The sequence below is a fragment of the Conger conger genome, chromosome 16 (genome assembly GCF_963514075.1).
Source record: "Conger conger chromosome 16, fConCon1.1, whole genome shotgun sequence".
In the NCBI taxonomy this organism is placed as follows: Eukaryota; Metazoa; Chordata; class Actinopteri; order Anguilliformes; family Congridae; genus Conger; species Conger conger.
In genome coordinates, this window is record NC_083775.1 from 30854534 (window position 1) to 30879502 (window position 24969).

General features: G+C 40.7%; 2 protein-coding genes across 6 annotated transcripts in view; both read right to left on the minus strand.

Annotated features, from left to right (window-relative positions):
• LOC133114256 (inactive phospholipase C-like protein 2) overlaps positions 1-11017 on the minus strand; it is a 79341-nt gene extending 68324 nt beyond the window's left edge. Inside the window, exon 1 of the mRNA XM_061223480.1 lies at positions 10353-11017. Within this exon, the coding sequence (XP_061079464.1) occupies positions 10353-10667 (315 nt within the window). The 5' untranslated portion in view covers positions 10668-11017. The remainder of the gene's footprint in view (positions 1-10352) is intronic.
• Positions 11018-22158: 11141 nt separating this feature from the next.
• The window catches only part of LOC133114258 (signal transducer and activator of transcription 5B-like), a 61726-nt gene continuing 58915 nt past the window's right edge, over positions 22159-24969 (minus strand). For all 5 annotated transcript variants that reach the window (XM_061223485.1, XM_061223488.1, XM_061223486.1 and 2 more), the window contains one exon: positions 22159-23812. In XM_061223485.1, coding sequence (XP_061079469.1) covers positions 23689-23812 — 124 coding nt within the window. In that variant the 3' untranslated portion in view covers positions 22159-23688. The remainder of the gene's footprint in view (positions 23813-24969) is intronic.

Here is a 24969-nt window from a genome sequence, read left to right on the forward strand (position 1 = left end):
ATTGCCAAATTGGTGCAACCCAAACTGGAGCCTATTGATTGAAACACCATTGAGACTCCAATTACCGTAAATTAACTGATAATCCCAGAGGTTCACATACTTTTTCTAACAAAGCATTTAATGTTGGATCATTTTGCTCAATAAATAAATTATAAAAGAATAAGGTTTTTGTGTTTTTTTGTTGTACTGGGTTCAAGTTTTAGCACTTGATCACATTTTAGATCAAATTTATGCATATATACAGATGGCCAGAATACAGAAAATTCTAAAGGGTTCGCATACTTTCTAGCACCAATGCACACATACAGGTACACACAAACACACACACACACACACACACACACTTATATGCCTCCAACACTATTCTGTCAGTCTAAGGGAAAGCAGCAGGGACACACAACTACACAGAGGAGGATCGTTCGGCCATTGGACTGTAGCTGCCACAGAGATGACCAGTCCGGTGAACAGCAACACATATAAAGCGAAGTGGGTGCATTAATCTCCTCGTTTTGGTTCGCATTTCCATTCCAGAAAATCCACTGGGGTGGGAGCAGAAGGTCCTGGGATCACTGCATCACAGTGACTGAGTGATTGTACCATAATATGGTTTCTGAATTATTTGAACACTAACTCTTAACAAACACTGACCAGAAAAAGCAACACATCAGTCATAAAAAGTTACTAGAGGACAAATTTACAAAATGTGCATTCATACATTATATTAAAGATGGCCTTATGAAAAGTAACCTGCGTGTGATTGAGATGATATTTCAACAGGAAAAAATACATTCATAAATATTTAGCTCTTATGATACAAGAGCTCTGATTTACAAAGGCTGACATTTAAGTGAACTCTTAACTTTTTATGAGTTTGACAGAAATATAAAGTGTTGAATGAAATACATTTGATAATTTAATAAAACAGTACAAACATTTTGTCCAATTCACATGTTTTATTGTTCGATTGTTTAATATTTAAACAGTTTTGCAAATCAGCATTACATCAGCCTTAAATATTGCCCTCAACATTTGGAAACCCAGTTTGCACCCGGCACTTTACAGTGGTGTGCAAAAATGTGGGCGCCCCTGGTCAAAAAGTCTTTTACCATCAGCTTTTTATCTCGATGGGACTTCCTGGTTAAATAAAGCATGAATAAATAAATAGAATCACTCTTGTTCAAGTCAGCATTTTCTGAGCAGTGGGCCCATCATTTGATTTGCTAGCCAGCAAACTGTGGTTGCGTATGTGCCATTGCTGTGCAGGAATTTGTAATCCTCTTTACATTTTGGTTTTCTCTCATAATAAAGTTGTTTGTTTTGTTTTGCTCCCTTTATATTTAGTTTTTGTTCTTAATCTTTCCTCTTTTTAGCCTTTTTATTTATATTTTTTCTTAATAAAGCTGTTATTTTTATTTCTTTTGTAAAGCGTCTTTGGGTACCATGAAAAGCGCTATATAAATTTGATGTATTATTATTATTATTACATTATTGGCATTTGGCAGACGCTCTTATCCAGAGCAACATACAGTTGATTAGACAAAGCAGGAGACAAACATCCCCTGGAGTAATGCAGGGTTCAAAAGCCTAACGGCTGTGTGGATCTTATTGTGGCTACACCGGGATTAGAACCACCGACCATGCATGTCCCAGTCATGTACCTTAACCACTACGCTACAGGCTGCTCGCCGCTTCAGCCAGCAGCCAACTTAGTCCTGTAGGTGTATCCTCACCTGGGAAAACCAGTGATTTCAATTAAGCGCTGAAGCACATTGAAAGCCAGCAGACACTGTGGCCCTCTAGGTTTGAAAGCTCCGGCCTGTTGAGTCAGGCGAGGGTCATGTAGCCTCTACTACATAACCTAACAGGCCGTAGAATGCACTGATAGCTCTTTCTGTAAGAAAAAACATGCCAATATCAAGTTGCTTCAATCCCTGGTGTAGCCAGAATAAGATCCGGTCAGCTGTTGGGTCCTTGAGCAAGGCAAGACCCTGCTTTGGTCCACAGACAATTGTCCCCTGCTTAGCCTAATAAACTCTTAAGTCTCTTTGGATAAAACATCAGCTAAATAACAAATCATAATTTTGAATAGTGGCTGCACAGCAGTCTGCTCACTGTTGCAGATGTTCAGTTTGTTGCAGACCTGGCAACCGTGTTTCAAGCCAGTAGCAATGTGTTAAGGACAACACAATGTCACACATTTGGCCATTCTGAGGGTTAAATCCTATTGCTACAAGGTCCCAATCACTTATTTGCAGTGCAATCTGATAACATAACAGACTGTAAGCAGTGAGCAAATTTATTGGTTTCGCATCCTGTTTTTAAAGTTTCATTTTGACCATCAACCGCCAAGATGGTCCTTTGTCATATTAACTGTCGGTTCATCTCAGCAGACTTCAGAGAATGATGAACAGCACAGGACTGGAAGCTAAGAGAAGTTCATAACAAAAGAGGAAAAAAGGTTGCCTTGGGAACCACTGGAGTTCACTGATAAAAGCATTACCATTACCTTAAATTTTACCAAACCCCTCTTTTTGAATAAATGAGTCACATAGATACTTTATGTGAGTGATATTACTTCTTTTTTGGTAAATGAATGTTAGTAAATCTCTAATTTGCTATTTTCTCGTGACACACGAATGCAATGCAAAAAAAACAAACATCAAAGAGCAAATTTATATTGAAATATATATGCACAGTACTGTACATGATGGAAAACCCAGGGATCTACTTCAGGGAAAGAGCAGTCATTCATCCACTGAAGAACACACTGAAGCAGAGTTGAAGTCCAGGCTCGCCTGTTATGTTATGGAGTCCTTTTCTCTAGGACAAAGTCATATTTTTTCCTTCAAATTTGTCTTTATCTATGGACAATTATCAAACCATTCTGTCCTTCAAGAAGAGCTTTTTCCTTTGTTCCCTTTGTGGCAGCTCCTCTTCCTGTGGGCGGCAGTTTCTGTTGCCCGCGCGATGCAGACCCTGCCGTCTGAGGTCACCCAGGGTTCAGCACTGCAGTCCCAGGTGAGGCTGAGATGATCCCTGCACTTATCATTATGGGATGCCGCTGTTCGATGCTGTTACTATTCTCCTTCATGAAAATAACATCTCTCTGGGTCAGTGTCAGGACACTTACTGCAAAATATCAATCTCACCTCTTCATTAATCATTAAAAGAAATCCACATGGAAGTCAGGGGCTGCTGGATCACTGGTTAAGGCACTCTTGCAGTGTATAGGTGGGCCCCATGGTCTGCCATAAAATTTGGACTGTGTCAGAGCAGACCGTGGTTGGGGACTCCACAGGGCAACTCATACTTGCTGGCATTTCCCAGGGAATGGATTTTTGGACTGTGAAAAGCAGAGGCGATTGGCATCCTTTACTGTGGAGGAGAGTGCGTGTTTGTCTGCGATGTCCAAAAGTGATAGAGGTTGCAGCAATGAGCAATGATTCCAGAAATATGTTTGGACTTGCCAAACTGGGATAAAATGGGAGGGAGGGTATGAAAAACGGAAGCCAGACTGCATACAAGTGTCCTTTTTTAATCCATTCAATTCAATAGCAAGTTCTTTCTGTGGAAAACACCTCCTCCAATTTCAAATGTGAATATTAGGTCTATGTTCATTCCTCATATTAGTGCTGAGGACTACAGAGACACATTAGCAGGTGAATTTCTGCTACAAACTGTGTTGACAACCCCGAGAAAGCAATAACAGAGTGATTAGCTTCATTAGCCGGGGACTTTTAGTTGAGCAGGCTAAGCATATCTCTTTAGTTTGGACAAGTAATTGTATCACAGAATGGCCAGCAAGGACAGTAGTTTGCCTCAAACCTATCCCTGTCACTTTAGTACTTTATTCCAAAATGGCAGCACACATTTATCTTTTTTTATGAAATGGATGCAAGCACAAACCGACCTATAAACACAGGTTGGTTGGTAATAAATACAGAATGAGGATAGGTAAATGAGGTTAACTAAGGATAAATAAGTAATGAGGATAAATACAGAATGGGCTTCAAGCAGCACAGTTACCAGAATGTCCCAGGTTCAAATCCTGATGGAGATGCTGCCACAGCAGCCCTGAGCCAGGCTCAGTCTGAATAAGTATCCAGCTGTACACAAGTTACATAAGCAGTCCTGGACAAAGGCAGTCTGCTAAAGAGAGAAATCAGGCAATGTGTTCAAGCTCTGTAGTATTATGTAAATTTGAATGTGTTCTGACTGCAGCAGCAAACCTTGACAAAGGCACTTAATAAAGACAGTACAGTGTATTCAACCTCCTGAGTGTCGTCTAAATTACTTCGACTGTGAACATGCAAACTCAAAACCAGCCGCTCAATCAAATGGGGACTACACATCGAACCATCTGGTTCATCCAAAGCGAGACCTTTTGGTGGACACTGTACGTCTTGCACTGAAAGGTGGGGGGAGGGGAGGGCAAGGGAGTTCATAGGAAATCGAACAGCTACGGAGGTCCTAATCAAGTTAGTGACAGGAATATTAGTCTTCTTTCATCGCGGTTTTCTTTCGGAGGAACCGGGGTACCGCGAGACCGTCCCTCCCCATCTGCGCTCTGCAGTTCACAGATGGCCTCCTCGGAGAGTATCCCATGGGAAGGCATGGCCGCAGACATCTGTCGTCGCGCACAACCGCGTCCACGCCCTCCTCCCTCTCTCTCTCCCAGCTCGCCGCATCCTGACCGAGACCACCCCATCGGATCGAGCACGAGCGGGTTTGGCCTTGCGTTAGGACAGGGGCGACCGAGCCAGAAAGGGCCGCAGCAGAAGGTAAAATGATTACAGATACGCTAACGGCGTTGCTTGGGAAGAGATCACAGTCACTCGGGATGCCTCACTAATGAGGGGGCCCGAGTGGTTGCCTTCTCAGCGGCGCTGGGAATATACGGCTTCACAAACATTCACGCTGTTTATTGGTTGCTATGGTTTATTCAGATCAGTCGTGAGATTGGTCCGCCCTTTCTGGGTTTATGAAGACACCCTCTTGCTGCTGGGAAAGGCAAACCTGATTGGTCGGATTGTTTTTTTCAGCTGACAGTTGTTGAGGCGTCTCATGCCTACAGAGGTTCAACCAGGCCCACAAGTCGACTGTGCAGAGAGGGTCCGGCCCAGAAACTCCTTATACGGCCAACCCTGACGACCCGTGGCGGATTTAAATAAGCCAACAGGAACCTTTTCCCTGCCCCTGCTCCATCTCAGCTGCGAACAATCGCAAATGCTTTATCCGCTCTGCAGTCCCACTCACTTAACCAGTCAAAGCATATTTAACCAGTCAAACCCATAACATATCTGACCAGTCAAACCCATAACATATCTGACCAGTCAAACCCATAACGGATTTAACCAGTCAAACCCATAACGGATTTAACCAGTCAAACCCATAACATATCTGACCAGTCAAACCCATAACAGATTTAACCAGTCAAACCATAACAGATTTAACCAGTCAAACCCATAACAAATTTGACCAGTCAAACTCATAACAGATTTAACCAGTCAAACCCATAACATATCTGACCAGTCAAACCAGTCAAACCCATAACAGATTTAACCAGTCAAACCCATAACAAATTTGACCAGTCAAACTCATAACAGATTTAACCAGTCAAACCCACAACAGATTTGACCAGTCAAACCCATAACAGATTCAACCAGTCAAATCCATAACAGATTTAACCAGTCAAATCCATGACAGACGTATGCATTTTGTGCATGTTATGTTACTAGTCAGAAAAAAAACCCAGCTGCATAAATAAAGAGTTCTGGAATGGGAAAGAGGCTCGATTTGCAGGAAGGAAGCAGGGCAATCTGAGCACCGCCGACTGGTTAAGTAGGCACACACCTGGACTGTGTTTAAAAAGTGCGCTTCTTTCCACAGTAGACAGCTGAGACCGGGGTAAGAGTGAGAGTGCTGTGTTTTGGAAGCTGCAAGAGCTGAAAAGCTTGGATTTATTTTGCATTTGTAAGTTTAGTTTATTCTTGTTTCCCGGAAACCTGTGAGGGGAAAGGGTGAAGTATTTTGTTTATTTGTAGTAAACTCTCTATCTCTTCCCCCATCCACAAAACCCTGAATAAATGGCGGTTCAACCCAGAATTTTCGTATCTTCCCATGACCAGCTCTTTTGTCCGCTCAGGGGTGTGTCACAGTGTGCGACAGGGACCTTTAAAGTAATGACCTTACACGGCTTAAGCAGAAGTGTTAACGGCACAAATGACAGGACGCAAAATAAGGACACATGAGATCGTTCGGAGCCTTGGCAAAGTCTCCACCGGCGAGATGAAAGGAGAGGCAAACGGGAATGTCACACAGCCCAATAACTGACCCTGTCCCTTCTGAGCGTGGAAACAGGGGGAGGTCAACCGCCGGATTTGACACTGAGCGGCTCTCCGGCTCCGTGACGCACATTTCGGCTCCGTTTGGCCAGAGGCGCCCGTCTTTTCGCTCGTTCTGTTCCGCGCGTTTTGTCGTTTCCCTACCAAAGTTCACGGACCCTGGGAACAGAGATGATAATGTGTTAAATAGCTGGAAAGCCCTGTTCCTTCTGTGGGGTTGGCAATGCGCAAGGTCCCTCTGACAGGGGCCGGTACATAACCTAACTGGAATGAACGAGCGCCGCTTTTGGACTCACTTGGCTCTGCTACAACCCATGGTGGGATTTTTTTTCCTTTATATTTTTCCAGAGCAGCCTGTAGCCATCCCATGGTCCTAGATTGGCCCGTAGCTGCAGCTAATGAGCTACAGCTAATGAGCAAAGTCAAGCTCTAATCACACTTCTTCTGCCAAATGCCCACCGCTGCAAGTGTTTAGGGCCATTAGAAAGCAGCGCTACGGCTGCAGATTAAAGTGACATATACAGTACCTCAGCGGCAGTATTTCTAACTCTCGCTGACATCACCGCAATGAAACCCCAGCTCCGGACGGCCCCGTTGCACAGCTATGCGAACACAGACCAAGCATCCGTCTGCAGTCATCCTCACGGAAACGGGGAACCCCGAACTGCTTTGAGTTATGGGGGTTGCCATGGTGACAGCATAAGAAATGCATGACAGCAAGCGGGCAGGCACAAAAACACATCCAGAGAGACAGATTTATGCAACCGGTGAAGTGAGAGAAAGGGAACGCGCAAGTAACTGTGCAGAAATACGGAATGGAGAATGTGAAGCAGGAAAACAAAAGAAAGATGACATTATAAAATGGCCACTGCTTAGGGTATATTGTATCGCCCCTAAAGTCACGCACTGCTAGCCTGTAGCATAGTGGCTAAGGTACATGACTGGAAGGTTGGGGGTTCAAGATAAGGTCTTGCACAGCTGTTGTGCCCTTGAGCAAGGCCCTTAACCCAGCATTGCTCCATTGCTTACTCTAACCAGCTGTAACTTGCTTTGGATACAAGCATGCACATGGTTAACCCTTTCCACTTTGCCCCCCTCAAGGGAAATTTCCACCTATTTTGTACAAGTCCTATAAAAATGTCAATATCTCAAAACGATTTACTGCACACACATGGTTGAAGACTTAAATGAAAGGTGTGAACAAATTTGAGACAGAACAAATTTATGACAGAGCATGTACATATAGTGTACACAAAAGATACTTTAGAATATAATAATATAAGGCATGCCCAAAAAGCTCTACAAAAAGTATTACTCACCCTAATGTTTTCTAACGAACCTGCATTAAAATGGAACCTTATTTCAAAATGAGGTTAACCAGAGCCCTGTGAGCCCTGTGAGCCCTGTCAGCCAGTACAATTACAGGTTTATTTACAGCAAGTCCAAATCCTGTAATTGTCTGTTACCACCTCATACGAAATGGACATGGGGTTGGAGTTTAGGAGGCAAACGAACATAAAACTATTTACAAAAGTACAATCTCAGAATATAAACAGATTGCATGTATATTACTATGATGTCTGCTGTACCACCAAAGTTCAACCCACACATATCTTCTGATATTGAGGTATCCAACAGTAATGTATGCACAACAGCCAAATAAATACCCCCAGGATAAGCTAAAAACATACCTTTACAGTGATATACTATAGCCCATCCCTGTGGTGAAAGTGTATTCTGCACAGATTTATGTCTGACAAAGATTTGCTTGCAGCGCAAACCCTCATATCATGCTGATGCACGTCTGTAAATTTAATCTGCTATGCAAATACAACGTCATTCTTGAACTGTACATCACCAGAATATGACACATTATATCTTGTTTATTCATGTTACATCTGAATTATATACTTTTATTATATTGAAACATGATTTTTTGACATAGAGAAATGGTATTGAGGATTGTTAGAATATGCCTTTTATTGTCTGAGTCTGTGGCGAGGTGAGGCTTGTAAACTGTGAGCTTGGCGAAGGGGAGGCTGGAGTTTTATTGCCCTGGCTTGCAAATAAGAGGCTGATAAGCATCTAAACCGCTAACAATTTGACATTTCAGTTCGCCGCATTTTATTACGTCGTAGTTTTTTGTATTATATAAATATGAATGCAATGATAATTTGTGACATTGACGACTCAACCGCAAAAGGGCAAGGCTGATGGGGTTAAACAGAACCCAGCTGCACTGATGGAGAGGTAATATCAGCTATCAGCTATTGACTGACACACTTGTTATTCACGCTGTCAGTCAAAAACATTGTCAGATCAGTCATTTTATTGTGTGTTTCATTAACTGAGTAGTCAAAGAGTAAAATGTTACATGATCCCATCATATGCACGTTTGGTATATTGCTGTACACATGAATAAAATATAAATATATCTGTAACATATTTCTGCAGTAGGCACATGGTTTATCCACGGCCAGATGTCCGTACACCCTTTAGGCTGCAGGTGGCAGGAATTTGCTGGTGGCAAAAGGGTTTAGATATTTCAAATTTCACTCAGATCCGATCCAGATGCAGGCTGGGTTTCGTTGGAGCAACTGCAAAATGAATCCACAATGAACCTTTGCCTTGCAAAGGTGCTGCATAGCAGACTCATAGCAATGTACTCATTGCCACATGCCTTGATCAACTGGGCAAAAAAACAGTTGAACATTCACAAATAACAGTACATCTCTGCTCTAAACAAAGATCCATATTAGGCCAGGTACATTCAGACTTCTCTTTCACCCTACATGCATATTACATTAGACTGAGGAATGCAGGAGTTACTCTCAGTACGCTTTGAGGGGTATATAACCTTGTGAAGTCCCATTTTTTAAATATCCTGGACAGCTTCAAATGCACGAAATGCATTCTTTATGACAGAAAGCATTGTTTTTCAGAGGGGATATTTTAGAAGGATTGCCCACCCAACCTAGTGTTTACAGCACCCTGAACACCTGGGATTTCAACCTGACCGTTACACAAAAAAGCTTTTACAAAGGCAGTTCCTCTTTGTCCTTCTTCCACAATTACATTTTAACTGTAAGCATAAGCAGCTATATTCCATAAACAGCAAATGTGAAATGCAGACTTTATGCACAATATTATGTAGGCTTATATTATATCGTGACCTTGGCTGAATAGACTACGACGTTCCCCTTTCAGCGAGATGGGAGAAATAATTATGTTGTCCGTTATCTTTTCATGTACATCACTGACACTTCAAAATCATAAATATGTGACTTTAATGGATAAATGCCTTTCCCCAAAAGAGAACTTTAGCAAGACAGCTGACAAGAATGAATGTTTATCGATCAGCCACCGCAGTAATCATTTTGGAATTCGTGAAATACGTCCTTGACGAACAAGTCAGAATAGCTGACACGGTTGTCACCACGCACCTCTCTCTTTCCGTGACAGTCAGAAGAGCACTCAGCCTGGAGCTGACTGCGACCTCGAGGTCACCTCTACATGAAACATCCTTCCCGCCGCTTTGCATATTATCGATAATTACAAAGCCTTGCGCAAACGCACCAGAATGTCTGTGATTATTATAGCCTTCAGTAACATGACATGTCTTTCTGTCACAATAAATGTGAAGGAATCGCTAAAGGAACACTACCTTCATTTGTCAGGTAAAGGCAACAACTTAGATATGCCTGACTGAACTTTGAAAAGCATACGTTAAATGAATCACGTATGCTTAAATCAATCACCTACGTTCTTTATTTATCGCAATGCATGTGACAATTGGCTCTGTGTTTTGGCACTGCAACTACAGAATAGATTGCCAACATACATTTACCTACTACTCGACAAGACAATTGCGTTCCAACTAAATAAGCGTCGGTTCGGTATAAGGCAAGTATAGGATATCAAATAATGCTGTTTGTTGTCAGTGCAGAATTGTGCTCCCGTTGCTGAGTTTGACACGGAAGAAAGTATTGAAGGGAAAAAAAAACTAACCTTCATGATGCCGCAAGGTGTGTTCACCCCGCCCTGATTCCTCTCGGCTGAATTATCTCGGCTACGGCTGCCCATCCTGGGACTCCCATGCTCTCCCAGTCTTCCATTGCTGTACACAACCTCGGATCCAAAAACCGGGTGTACCGCAGCCGAGGCGGCCGCAGCAACGTCCAGGAATGCGCGGGTACTGGACGGGGGAAGCCCGGTGTCATTGCTGCTTAACGTCGCTGTTTCCGTTGCGACTTGCATCGGGGAAGTTGCAGAATTCAACAAAGGTCCCGGTACATTTTCGGTAGCCTGTACTTCTGCCATCATCCAAACATTGCTAAATTCACAATTTTTTTACGCACTGACTCTTTTAAACACGTCGCTGACAATCGGTTCGACACACTCTCCAGATGTTAACAGCATTAAATACAGGCAGGATGTACTGCTTACTAAGGACGGGATGCACAGATTGGACAGCCCGAACTCTTATAACGTGAAAAAAGCCGATGGTTCCCTCTCCTCGATGTAGGATTCACGACACATTAATGCAATACTTACATGACATTAATTACCAAATACAACCAAATTGACAAACATTCATCAGCGAATTCACTTTCGTTTTCCCCTTGTTTTCTCGTCACAGGATCAGTCTGTTGGTTTCTTCAGGAGCGCGGAGCATGGGCGCCTGCGATAGAATAAGAGCTCAGCAGCAATGCCACACGTGCTTCCGCGGGATGCGGCTATTTACAACGCGCCGCTCTCTGTCACTTCCTCCTACACAACGGCGCACGGTCTCCCTAAAATAAACAATAAAATGTTTGGTTTCGGTAGGATCTGTCATTAGATATTACGGTTTAAAAAGGCAAATAGAAGTTACAGTATAATTCATCCCATTGACGCCGCAAATGTCGCCAAATTGAACGCGTCAGTGTGCGCGCACTTTTTGAGCACTACAGATTTATTACATGTTGAAATAAGTGTGTACGTGAAGTTACAGGATACAAACCATCTTCTTATTAATTTTACTTGAGAGTTGAGAACAAACAGACAGACACCCAGACATACCAAACCAAACGTCAAACCCAAGGAATGACTACTGTACACATACTGAATGATTAGCCTACTAACCATGGAATAGGCTACTGTATGCCGGAAAATGGCAATGCTTTTTTCAACTCTAAAAAATTGTCTGCATTTCTCCTCACAGAACAGACACACGCTTATGTATCTTTGTTTTATGAGAAGACGAAGCAAGTTCCATACCTCCAATGCTCTGAATATTCACATTGGATCAGTCCTGTGCAAATAGAAACTCTTTAAGAAATATTAGCCCAATTCCAGATATAGTGTCATGCAGAAGCAGTATTAAATCGTTCAGTTACATATACTGCTACATGGGTAAAAAACGCATCTGTCATAGTTATTTATCAAAAAACATGATCCTGAAAGCCCAATCTATAAATGTAATAAATGGCTTGCCATTCGTATAGAATACAGTTTGAAACGGAAGCAATATGATCCTCTGAATAAAATCTAATATCTAAGGAATGCATTGCATATATTTTATGGATGGATGGATGGATGGAGGTCACAGAAGGTCATTTAGCCACAAGGTTGATGACATGTCTAGATTAAAACAATAATAACACTGAGTAAAGTTATTTGAAAGACTGCATTGAAAGCACAGACAAATTGACAGCACTGGCAGCCGCACATATCCTGGGTGTCCTAGTTTTTCCTCTGTGGAACTTTAATTCACAATAAGTGTTCATTCATTTGAAACGGGTTGGAAGCCAATTCTTTATTTTTCTGTATCATAGAGCCTATTGTATGCAGGCTTATGTCCCACTGAGAAATTATGGTTTTATGCAGATTGGTTTAAATCAGTAAGGGTGTGTGGAATGAGTATGTGCAGATGTGCATCATCGTCCCCACAAGGCCCTCCGCCCCCCATAATACAGCACAATACAATAAAACTTCATCCCACACGGGCAATTTAAGAGCAAATAACATGATGGTGCAAGACAACATTCACTAACTTCAGATGCATCAGCACAGGCTGCAGACCACAACAGACATTTAAAAAACACAATGTGCACCCCGCTTTTTAGTCTGCAGTGGTGTTTAAAAAGGATAGGCTCCAGCCCCCCTGCGACCCTGTTCAGGATAAGCGGGTTCAGATAATGGATGGATGGATGGATGATTGCTTCTGGAACAAGTGTGTTCATTACTCCAGTTAGTTCTGCAGCGAGGTACCAGAAAGTGTGACAAAAAAGGAATAAACACATTTGCTCCAGAAGCAAGGGAGCAGGGCAAATTCAGAGTGGACGGTATAGGAATCGTCACCCAGAATTGCAGCGGCTTTCCTGAGTGTACAACTCCCTGAGATTTCATTGAGGGGTGATCTTCGAACGAATGTTTACAATGGACTGATTCATAATTGCACTCTCCCTCCAACCCCTGGCCCACCAGCAGTAGCATTTGTGTTGAGATGTGTATAACTAAATGTATTCATATTTAAATGTATTCATATTAAACATTTACCTGCTATGACATGTCTTTTTCTGACACAGATTGGATGCACAGCTCAATTTCAGACTTCTCAGTGGCACATATCATATCCTGGCATCATAATTGGGAAAGATTTCAGGATGGATGTCCACACATTCTCCAGGCTTGTAATTGTGTATCCAGGCTGTAATCACAGTTGAACAGCTCATCTCTGTGGCTGCAAACTGAAGATAATTCAATGTAATATAACAAGGTCACCTACGACAAAATAAAATATAAAGATATTAAAATGGTGAGGGATGAAATGTTTGGTGAAATAATTGGAGGTTATGGCACATTATAATCAACTTTTATGAAATTATGATCAACTGTGATAAACAAATCCAGTCTGTGACATTATCTAGATGATAAAATGGCTGAGATCCCCCTTAATAAGGCTCAGCAATTGAACGGATTGTGAGGATAGCTTTTGGATGTGCTTTTTTTTTTGAGAATAAGCAACAAACCAGATTTTATTTTATTTTATTTATCACCCCTTTTCTTAACACAAGTGTGAAAATGACATACCCAAAATTAAATGGGTACTATTCTTTGACTACAGGCACAATCCTGGTCTCTTCTGAAAGGTAACCCTTGGAGGTTTGTTTTCCAAAAGCAGAATTACTCTAAATATTACTAAAAGAAAGTTACAGACGCTCAAACACAGTGGAAGCTTTATTTCACACAGAAAATATGTTTTTGTATTTGAGTGGTTACAGATGCTCATGGCTGTGTCTGGTTGGCCACAGCAAGACTTCTGGACAAATCCCTTTCACATTTGATGACAATATCACCAAAAATGAGCATTCTACATTGCTTTTTCTAAGCTATGTCTAGGCAGGTTTCCAAAAAGGACATTTGGAGACTCCAAACAAGCACATACAAACTAAATTATATTATGGGTTGTGTACCAGGTGTAAAATACTATAGATTGCATACTAAATGATAAAATACTTTTTATCCTGAAAAAATTGTTCTCAATTCCCCCTTACCTATCCCTCTTCTTTCTCTCCCCATCTGGCAGAAGCAGGTCCAGAAGATTGGAAAAAAAAAAAAGTACAATAATTGCAATAATAAGATATGGTATACTAACATATTGATTGAGGTCGATTGATTGAAGTTTTTGTCAAATACCCAACCCCCAACAACAAGTCAAACACATCCCACAATTCCACATGCCATTTATTATTCAAAAGCAGCCCTGCTCCTTATTTATAACCATACAGAATAATAATGAAACATTTTGAGATTTATGTATTTAGATGCTCACCGATATAAAATGGGGGTCACGTCATTGACAATGGCCTGCAGTTTGGAATCAAATGCGTTTTCACTGTTTTCCTCAGACAAGGGATTTCTTTCGAGGCCTCCAAATATAGTCTTATATTTAGACTTATTCATCACGAAATACATTTTTTGTTGAAGAACATCAACCTTTTTAGGCATAAAGTCTCAAGAACTGTTTTTTCCAGCGCATGTTTGTGTCGGGGGCTACATTCCCTCCACTTATTCAAATATGATGATGCACACCTAAGAGCTTGCATGAAGAATGTAAAAGAGCCAGGGGCTAAAATCCAAAAGGTGTCTTTAAAAGGAGATTTGACAGTGTGTTGCTCAATGTTACCAAGTCAGATGACATTGCTGATAGTCTTCTTTCTCCAAAATACAGCTTGATTATCTTCTAAGAAAAATAAGCCCTCGGCTACTAGTCATAGCCTCGTTTCCAATGGAACTGGAATGTGAAAACAAACTTTTGTGACCACCAGTAACCACAGATGCCACCACATTCACCAAAACCAAGACACTTTAAAGAACTTTATAAGATCTTTTCATGGGCATTTAAACTATAGACTCTGCACAAATGAGATGAATGGATATTTTCATCATAAACATTTTTTAAGTTGGGCCATACAGAATGTATAGGCTAAATGTATCCAAAAATATCAATATGGACATTGCATATACGTATTTTATATAGATTGGTGAGTTCTAAGCTTAATAATGGCATAAAAAATGGTGCACAGTTTTGTGACATGAAGTGCCATCATACATTAAATAAGGATGAATAGCACTACCTATAATTATTGAGTATTGAAGAAATTATTTGCTTGATTGTTAATCAAGGAAGGTCAAAACAAACAGGTTGAGAGCAATAATTTTCTTTCTCTTCTGTTCCCAGCTCACCAGCTGCCACTGATCAACACCATGTGCAAACAGAGTTGTCCAGCAAATATTTGTAATATTATTATTTTGACATTTTTATTCCATCTTCCATCATATTGTGAAATTCATATTCGTTGTGAATGTGTGCAAATGTGTGCATATTCTCCAAAATGTGTCCCTATTGAAACCTTTCAAATATCCTTTCCCTGCCTACTCTCCATGTATTCAGTAATATGCCATGGCAAAAATGATAAACTGTCATATACCCTTCCTTTATCTACAGCACATTCTAATGTAAAACAGTATGCAATTACTGCATTTCCCCCAAGAAAAGGAGAAGGCTTCGCCAGGGCATTGCTGTGAAATGAATGCTCACATTGTTAGTCATGTCAGATTGCTGTAATTTGTCAGTATCATGTTAACTGATTTCCCGTCATGCCCCAGAGCAAATGCTCAGACGATGGATGGTCTTTCTCAGAGGCCGATTTCTTGTGAAATTCAGTCAGTGGGCCACCAAACTGTAATGGACCTTTCTATGAATATGCAAAAAAAATGTTACAGGGTGGATTGACTGGCTACTTCCTGGTATTGGTACAGGGGGGATTGACTGGCTACTTCCTGGTATTGGTACAGGGGGGATTGACTGGCTACTTCCTGTTATGGTACAGGGGGGATTGACTGGCTATTCACACAGAGGGTGAACTCGTCCTGGGTTAATTTTGGAGGCAAAAACTAAAAGGAGCCATTCTATTTGTGGTGGAGGCACCACAAGAGAAAACGTCACCACATATAAATGCCCTACTGTGCCAAACCGGCAAGCAGAACCCGACAGATTTGAAAACGACAGGGCTTCTGGATCAGTCTCGTGAAGAGATGGGGTTTCAGAATAGCTTGCCGAGTGAGAAGGGGAGTGTGGTCTGTCCATGCCTAGTGTATCCTCAGCAACGCACACAGGAAAATGACACCACCTCCCTGTCTCACTCTAATGTTTGAATTCTGACTGGAGTAGTGCCCTCCCTGCACCCTCACTCTTAGATACGATGACACAATCTCTGCCTGTCATTCAGGAAGCAAATTCATTGATTTCACATTCATTATTTTTATGAAAATGCTGGTTAAATAAAAAGGCTAATTTACCCAGTTTGTACTGCTCTTGAATAAAGCCTTATGTGTGGCAACACACATCAGACACAGCTGATGCCAGTATTTGAAGGGCAGAAGTGTACCATCAAGACCAAGGTACCAAAATAAATATGTTTGGAATTATTCACAGTGCACACAGCATGTACTTAAAAATGAAATAAAACAAACACCTTTTAATTTACTTGTACTGTCGATCAAAATCCACATCCAGTGGCTAAATTATGGTATATCTCATACATGTTTACCAATTTTTCTTTTTTTCAAATTTCAAATATTTCAAATTGCTGTGAAATTCAACAGGTTCCTAAGGAAAGATGGTTTTCACATTGAAATTTCACCTTTGTCAAATTATTAAATCGTGAAATATCCCATAGTGAAAACCCATTTTTACGTGCCATTATTAGGTTATATGCAATATTTGTGGCCTATAGTCGGAATTCTCAGCATAATCAATGCATCCATACAACTCAAAATGGCATCTGAGCTCAGAATTAGCCACAGTTGAGTTTCCCAACAAATTCAATTATTTTGGTTTACAAAAAACAGGCAAAACACACAGGTGACAAGGGCACTGCAAAGAACATGAGGGCAATATATACAAGAAACACAAGGGGAGAAATTACAGAACTAACAATACACAAGGGATAATAATAACAGACACTAACACAGGGGCTCAATTGCAGTGTGCTTAGCTGGAATATAAACTGCAGATTTGCATTTCAGCCAGAATAACTCAATCGTAGTTCACAGATTTAGATACCTGCTCCAGTTGGAATGCAGATCTGTCATCTAGAGGTTTAAACTCCTGCTAAGCACACTGCAATTGACCCAGGGGAACTAACAGAGGCAATCAATGAGCTCAAATTCATGAAACACAGAAGGCACTAAAGGGAAGTGATAAAGGCAGTGAAACGGGAATGACAACAAAGAAAACGATAAGAACCCAGTGAAAGCAATAAGAACCCTGTGAAAGCAATAAGAACCCAGTGAAAACAATAAGAACCCAGTGAAAGCAATAAGAACCCAGTGAAAACAATAAGAACCCAGTGAAAACAATAAGAACCCAGTGAAAGCAATAATAACCCAGTGAAAACAATAAGAACCCAGTGAAAGCAATAAGAACCCAGTGAAAGCAATAAGAACCCAGTGAAAACAATAAGAACCCAGTGAAAGCAATAAGAACCCAGTGAAAACAATAAGAACCCAGTGAAAACAGGAACAAACTAGGAAATTAACAGAATGGGCCAAAAACAAAAACTAGACTTGGAATACACCAAAAAAATGTCCTGAGCTAAAGGGAGAAGAGATAGGAGACTAGAGGGCAGGAGAGAACAGGTAAATAGTATATGAACCACAAAATGAGACTAAGTGAGATATATAGACTGATATATAGAGTGAGATATATATGTCCATGCCAAACCATATAATTTCAGTCCAACACTAATTAGCATTTATACCAGAGAGAATTTTAGCATGAATGCATGATGTTCTTTTACAGAAAGTAACTGTAGTGCAGTGATGGTGGAAGGCAGCCATCTTTAAATGCAATTTGATGTTTTCCTCAGGAGCATTTGAAAGTGAATGTATCATTTATTTTATATAATTAGCGTAACTATTACTACATGCTGACTTTAGCCTTATTGAGGTGCAGAAATGTGTTTCATTAATTTGTCTGCGACACTTTCATAAAAACCCTAAGGGTCTAGTTTATATTGACATCTAGTGGGTATACCATGAAATTGCAGCTTTACAAAATGCAGTCTGTGATGAATATTTGTTTGCATGCATTTTTCAACTGGCAATAAATTAATTAATTAAGGCTAATGTCAGACATTTTGAATTTGAATTTGAACGCACTAAATGTAATTATACAGCTTCAAACCAGATAATAAAATCTCAAAATTAAAATTCATGCAGTGTAAAACACAAATACAAACATACGTGCAATTTTATTTAATTGAAACTGAATTGTTTCAACTTTAAAAATGGATTAATTCTAACTCAAAAACAGGAGGAAAAAAGAGGTTAAATTGAAATACCAGGAAATTACAGGAGAGGAGGAAGAAATGAGTGGAGGAGAAATAAGTGAGGGAGATAAAAAGGAGAAAAAGGATTTCCCAACCGAGAATACATGTATTTTGGATCACATTAAAACTCACGGCAGGGGCAAAAAAATAAAGCGATTAAGAATACAAGAGTACCAGTGAAGCCTATGACTAATAGACTTACTTTTAATACCGCAAGTTATCTCTCTGCCCGCTCTCTTGTCCTTCCTGGTGACCTTGTACTGTAGTTGCTCTTGCCCTGCATCTTGCCCCTCTGTCTCTCTAGACATTCCCGCAAGATGCTCCCTCTGTGTGACCCCACTTCTGTGTATTCACTACAGTGTCACTGGCCTGATAACGTGCAGTGGGGATCAGAAGCATTTCCTCAGCAGGCATATATGGATGTGATTAGTAGGGGAGGCCTGTAGCGTAGTGGTTAAGCTAAATGATTGGGACACGCAAGGTCGGTGGTTCTAATCCCGGCGTAGCCACAATAAGATCCGCACAGCCGTTGGGCCCTTGAGCAAGGCCCTTAACCCTGCATCGCTCCAGGGGAGGATTGTCTCCTGCTTAGTCAAATCAACTGCACGTCGCTCTGGATAAGAGCGTCTGCCAAATGCCAATAATGTAATGTAATGTAATTTAATGTAATGTATGATTACTGTCTACAGATGACTTCACAACCAGATCTGCAGAAGCTACGTCGCAAGACGAAAAGCACTAGCTACAGGACGGCTTACAAAAAAACAGGTTACAGTTTGCTAAAAAGTACCTGCAGAATTCGGGAAAAAGGGGCTTGTGGACTGAAGAGTGATGTCAAGAGCAGAGTGTGGAGGCTAAAAAGAATTACCCAAGAACCAAAGCACCCCGCTTCATCTGTGAAACATAGTGGTGGGGCTGTCATAGTTTGTCATGTCATATATGGCGGTCACAGGTGCTGGCTCACTTTCCCTCATTGATAATGTAACTCCTGATAGCAGTCTACAGAAGTATCTTATCTGCTCAAGATCAATCAAATGCATCCAACCCCATTGGACGGTAATTCATCCCACAGCAAGGCAATGATCCCAACATCAGTGCTCTCTTTCTTCTAACAGTTTGTTTCGGTGAGACAGTTTCTTTCCCTACCCATAATGGCTTCCTTCACTGTCATTAGCACAACTCTGGTCTTCATCTTGACAAACGCAATAACAGACTCCAAAGGCAATCAAAATCCTAGAATCAAGACTAGACACTGAAAGCTTTCTTATACCTGCACTAAGGAAGCAATTGAATACATCTGACTAAATCGAGATGAGAAGCCAACTGTCCAATTACTTTTTGGTCCCCTAAAATAAAGGGACATTTTATGAAAAGGGATGTAACTCCTACATTTATCGCTCGATATGGATGGAAATAGCCACAATTAAAGGTGAGAGTTTGCATTTTAACCTCATATGTATTGTTTCATTTCATATCCAATGTGCTGGAGTAAAAATAATAAAAATTGTACCACTGTCAAAATACTTATGGACTGCACTGTATGTAGGGGAAAAGCATGACAAGGCCTGCTGTTCTCATGGGTTGGTGATGCAAGGAATACCAAGGAATATACCAAGGAATTCATAATTATTCAATTACAAGTGTACAACGAACAGCTATCAAGTAAACCGTGTTTTGGTATGTGTTCATCTGTCAAGATGCACTACACATAATTAATTTCTTGAGCAGCAGATTTTCTCCCAATTTGGTTGCCAATTGTACCCTCTCTATTCCAATTACCCGTGCTAACCGCTTAGGATACACCGGCTAGGGTGGCCTGAAGTGTAGTGGTTAAGGTAAGATCCACACAGCCGTTGAACCCTTGAGCAAGGCCCTTAACCCTGCATTGCTCCAGTAGAGGATTGTCTTCTGCTTAGGCTAATCAACTGTATGTTGCTCTGGATTTTGCTTCTGCCAAAATGCCATTAATGTAATGTAATGTCTACGTCCCCTGCGGCCCAGTGAGATTTAGTGATTACTGAAGACAATCCAAGCTGCATTGTTCCAACAGCCACTGACCGTGATTCCGAGGAGATCAGGGCACAGCTATTTACTATATACACTCAGTGAGCACTTATAAGGTATTTATTACTTATTTTTTAGACTTCTACTGCTGTAGCCTATTCACTTAAGAGTTATGATGTCTTGTGTGTTCAGAGATGCTCTTACATACCACTGTTAATTACTAATGTGTGGTTATTTGCGTTACTGTCACCTTCCTGTCAGCTTTGACCAGTCTGGCCATTCTCCTCTGACCTCTCTCATTAACAAGGCATTTCTGTCAGCAGAACTGCTGCTCACTGGATTTGTTTTTGTTTTTTGCACCATTCTTTGCAACTCTAGAGAGTAGAGCGCCTGAAAATCCCACGAGATACTCAAATCACCCTGTCTGCCACTAACAATCATTCCACGGCCAAAGTCACTGAGATCACATTTTTTCCCCATTCTGATGGTTGATGGGAACATTAACTGAAGCTCCTGACCCATATCTACACGATTGCATGCATTGCACTGCTGCCACACAATTGGTTTAGATTATTACACCTACGTATTAATGTGATTAAGTAAAAATGTTCCTAATAAAGTGCTCTGAGTTTTTGACTTATTGGTCTTCTGCTGCTGTCTTCCCTCTGAACCCATCCACTTCAAGGTTTCACGTCATTTGAGTCCCTGTCACCTTCCTGTCAGCTTGAACCAGACTGGCCACCTCTCATTAACAAGATGTCTTTGTCCACCAAACTGCCACTCACTGGATGTTTTTTGTTTTACACACTATTCTCTATAAACTCCAGAGACTGATTAGTGAGTTTGCCCTGACTTTGACTTTGTTGTTTTGCATTGCATACAATGACACTTCACCCTTGTTCACATTCTGTAGGAGATCATCATATACAGTTTATATTCTGACAGTATCGTGGCAACATTTGCAGCTTTGTATCCTGGCAACTGCCAGGTACTGTCACCCACTTATCTGAAATCTTGTTCAAGTACTGGAAACCATATGAACTACGAGAGAATATAAAACATAATGGCCAAAAGCAACAAAACAACTGTGCATAGGCTGACTGCATTTTTAGAAAAACTGAAACTAGATAATTTGAAAGCCATGATGTTCAGCAATTACTTACCTTACCAGTCTTACTAGACTGGCAGTCTTTGGTTATTTATTAGAGTGTTGGTTGCATCTGAAACTGAAAATACCAATATCATATTTTTAAAGTTTGTCTTTTAACAGATGACATAATTTCAGCTGCTTTTGCATCTCTTTCCTGCATGTCAGCTGGGGGACCTATCTACTGTGCTCTTTTGGTGTGTTTTGCAAGTCAGTCAGAGGGTGACAACGGAGAGCAATCATATCCCAGTCAGGATTGGAAATGAAATGAGAAAAGCATGTACAATATGACTGGCCTACAGGAGAGCAGCCACTGCAACTCTGTCAGAGGGGGGGGCTACAACTCCAGCTTTCAAGCAGAGATGTGTCATCAGGGTAGGCATGGTTGGCTGAGCCTTGAATATCAGCCAAAACCTAAATAATGCAATTGCCCACTATACTTAATTTTTAATAATAATAAAATGTATTTGGTACCCAAAATCTAGCTAATTCCCACCCTATTAAGTCAAGGCCAAATGTAGTTGTACACCCCTGACATTCAACTAAATAAACAAAAAGGGTGTTTTTTTCTTTTTTGTGCTGAGGAAGAGCCAATGAGTTTCCGAGTCTGGGTAAATACGTATCTGCTTTGGTTTAGAAACATTAATGCCAAACAGTAACCAGGTGCAGGACATTAGTCTTCAAATTCAAGTTTTTTAGGTTAGCATATACATGTTATTGTGCTTGTTAAGACTTTACTGGTTACTTTGGGTTGCTCTCAAATGATTTCAATACAAAACTGAAGGATAATAAATCATATCTCTGTGGAGTTTAATGTAAACAGGCTGGACAATGATACACAATTTCCTTTTACATGGAAACTCCCTGCAGAAAAAAATTATAGCATCATTAACAATGGACTTATTTTTGCCTCGCTTTTGGCATTAAATTAATGACTCATATCCACTACTCATATGACTCATATGCACAAATATCAACAGTTCAACTGTTTAATGGCCTGCAGTAGCTTGTTTTTTGTTTTGTTTTGAGAGGTTTTCAGAAATCATAACTGAATAAAGCCATGCAATTTGGCTGTTTACATGTATTTCATGTATGTGTTTATGTTAATAATTAAGTCTGTTTTACAAATAGTCACCTCTAAAATGCTTGCCACTCTTGATGAAGATCATTTAAAAGGCTGTATGATAATGTACTATATTTTATGCAGAAACATTTGAATATTGTTTTATATCGCTCTAATGAAATACTGATCACTAAATACTGTAAGAAAATGTTTTTTTAACAAGTAATTGTATTTCCCAAAAAGACAGGTCTCAAAATTATTCACACTCCTGTCTTCAGAACTTTGTGCACCCTCTCTTCCCAAAGGATACAGCTACTGAATTGTCTTCCGTAGTGTTTCATAACATACTCCTCCATACTGAAAGTATAAAAACCTTTAGATTCCTTGGACTGTATACTATGGACTGCTCTCTTCAAATCAAATCACAGACTTTAGGTCAGATTAAGGTCTGGAGACTTGTAAAGCTGTAATTTTGTGGTCAGTTAGCCATGTCTTTGTTGATCTTGAGATAAGCTTGGGATATTTGTCTTCCTCAAAGATCAATTTAGAGCAAAGTTTTAGTTTCCTGGCACACAAAGTTTTTAGCCCAGACATTGCAGGAGTCTGTGTTGAACTTTGCAAGGAAATGAGTGATATTTTCAGTTGGGACCACAACTGAGCTGTTTGGCCACATTTGCCAGTAATGTGTCTGGCATAAGAAAGAAGCTTATGTGGTGGATCTTTCATTTTATGCTCTCATTTTGCACTGGTTCAGGGGCTCTTGTTAAGGTCAAAGTCTAGCCCCAGGATCCATAATCTCCAGCAAGCAGCAAAACATTTGACCTATGTTTTGGGAAATAAAATAATTACTTGTTAAAAATACTTCCTCTGAGCAATTCTTTATATATATATATATATATATATATATATATATATATATATATATATATATATATATACTGTATATATTTTCCACATGAGCATATCATTACCTGTGCTGTTTATTTTATACAGCTATTTTTGCTAATCTTTATCAAGGATGTGAATAATTCTGGAGGTGATATTAAGGAACCAATAACCCAAAAATGCAATGCAGTTGACAGGAACCAATAAACCTTGGCATGCAGTCTGCATGCTCACAAAAATGTATTCACAACTCTTATTAACATATCACATAACGGTTTACTTAATCGAAAATAAACACGAGAAAAGGACAATATATTTAAACTATACGAATGTACAAGGATGTGGTCAGAGGTCAGAGGTCGAAGGTCAAGACTGCGGGCCGCTCCACTGGGCCTCCATGGGTCGCCGCAGGAGCTCCTCCACGTGCCTCGCTACGTCCATGGTGTCGTCCAGGTCAAACTCGCCATCGCCGTCCAACATGGAGTCACCCCTGTCAGAACAGCCCAACCACAACCGCAACAATTAGTGCAGCATGAACCACCTAAATGGTAAACGGCTGGCATCTACATAGCGCTTTTATCCAAAGCGCTGTACAATTGATGCATCTCATTCACCCATTCATACACACACTCGCGCACCAAGGGCGATTGGCTGCCGTGCAAAGCACTGATCAGCTCGTCAGGAGCATTTGGGGGTTAGGTGTCTTGCTCAGGGACACTTTGACCCACACAGGGTGGGATGGAAGCAGCTACCCTTCGACTGCCAGATGACTGCTCTTATCACCTGAGCTAATGTTGCCCCCACAAATAAATCACTCTTTCACTCTCGCAGTCACACACACACCCAATAAACAATAGCTGTCATGAGCTGTATTCATATTTGGATGAGTGCTGTCATTTGAATGACTTTGGTAATTAATACATGAATTAATTAATCAGACAGTTTGCTGTAATGCTAATCTCATTAGCATTATATCAAACTCTGAACCCTGGCAAAAGGACTCATACCAGTATGACCTCTAGGGGTAGAAAGTGGTACTGTATGACTAACAGCAACAGGACACACCCTTTACTTAAAAAGGAATAAGTAATATCAAAACTAAATACAGGGTAGCAGAACAGTATCAAGTAAACAAGTCATTGCGCTTTTTGAGATTATTTCAAAGGTTCCAATCCACCAGACAAGCTCAGTAAAGAGTAGAAAAGTATTTGAATCCAAAACAATTTGACCCGGTTCTGGTACAGGTTGGACCTTCCATTTAAGCGATGGGGATAAAGTGGAACACTGTCTGATCTGTATGTGTGCAGACAATTGGGTTAGTGAACCTAGATCCAGCTTTAATAACATGCATAGGCTTCCTATGTCACCACATTTGAACAGTGGAATTTTTGCACCATGTTTACAATCTGTGTATTGTCTCATTTTCATGGAAATGTATTCTCAGATGTCCTTCTTCACGCCCTCTGGGCAGATGTTTACTCTGACAGGCATCTCTCTCCTCTACAAAAGCTCAAAGGGTGATAGACTTGTTGCTGCATATGTACTTATGCTGGATTGATGTCGCCTCTGTCTTCCAGAGTAACTGACACTTTTCTGCATTTTGGATGCAGTCCTTCAGAAACACCTCCATTGCCCAATGGCGGCAGT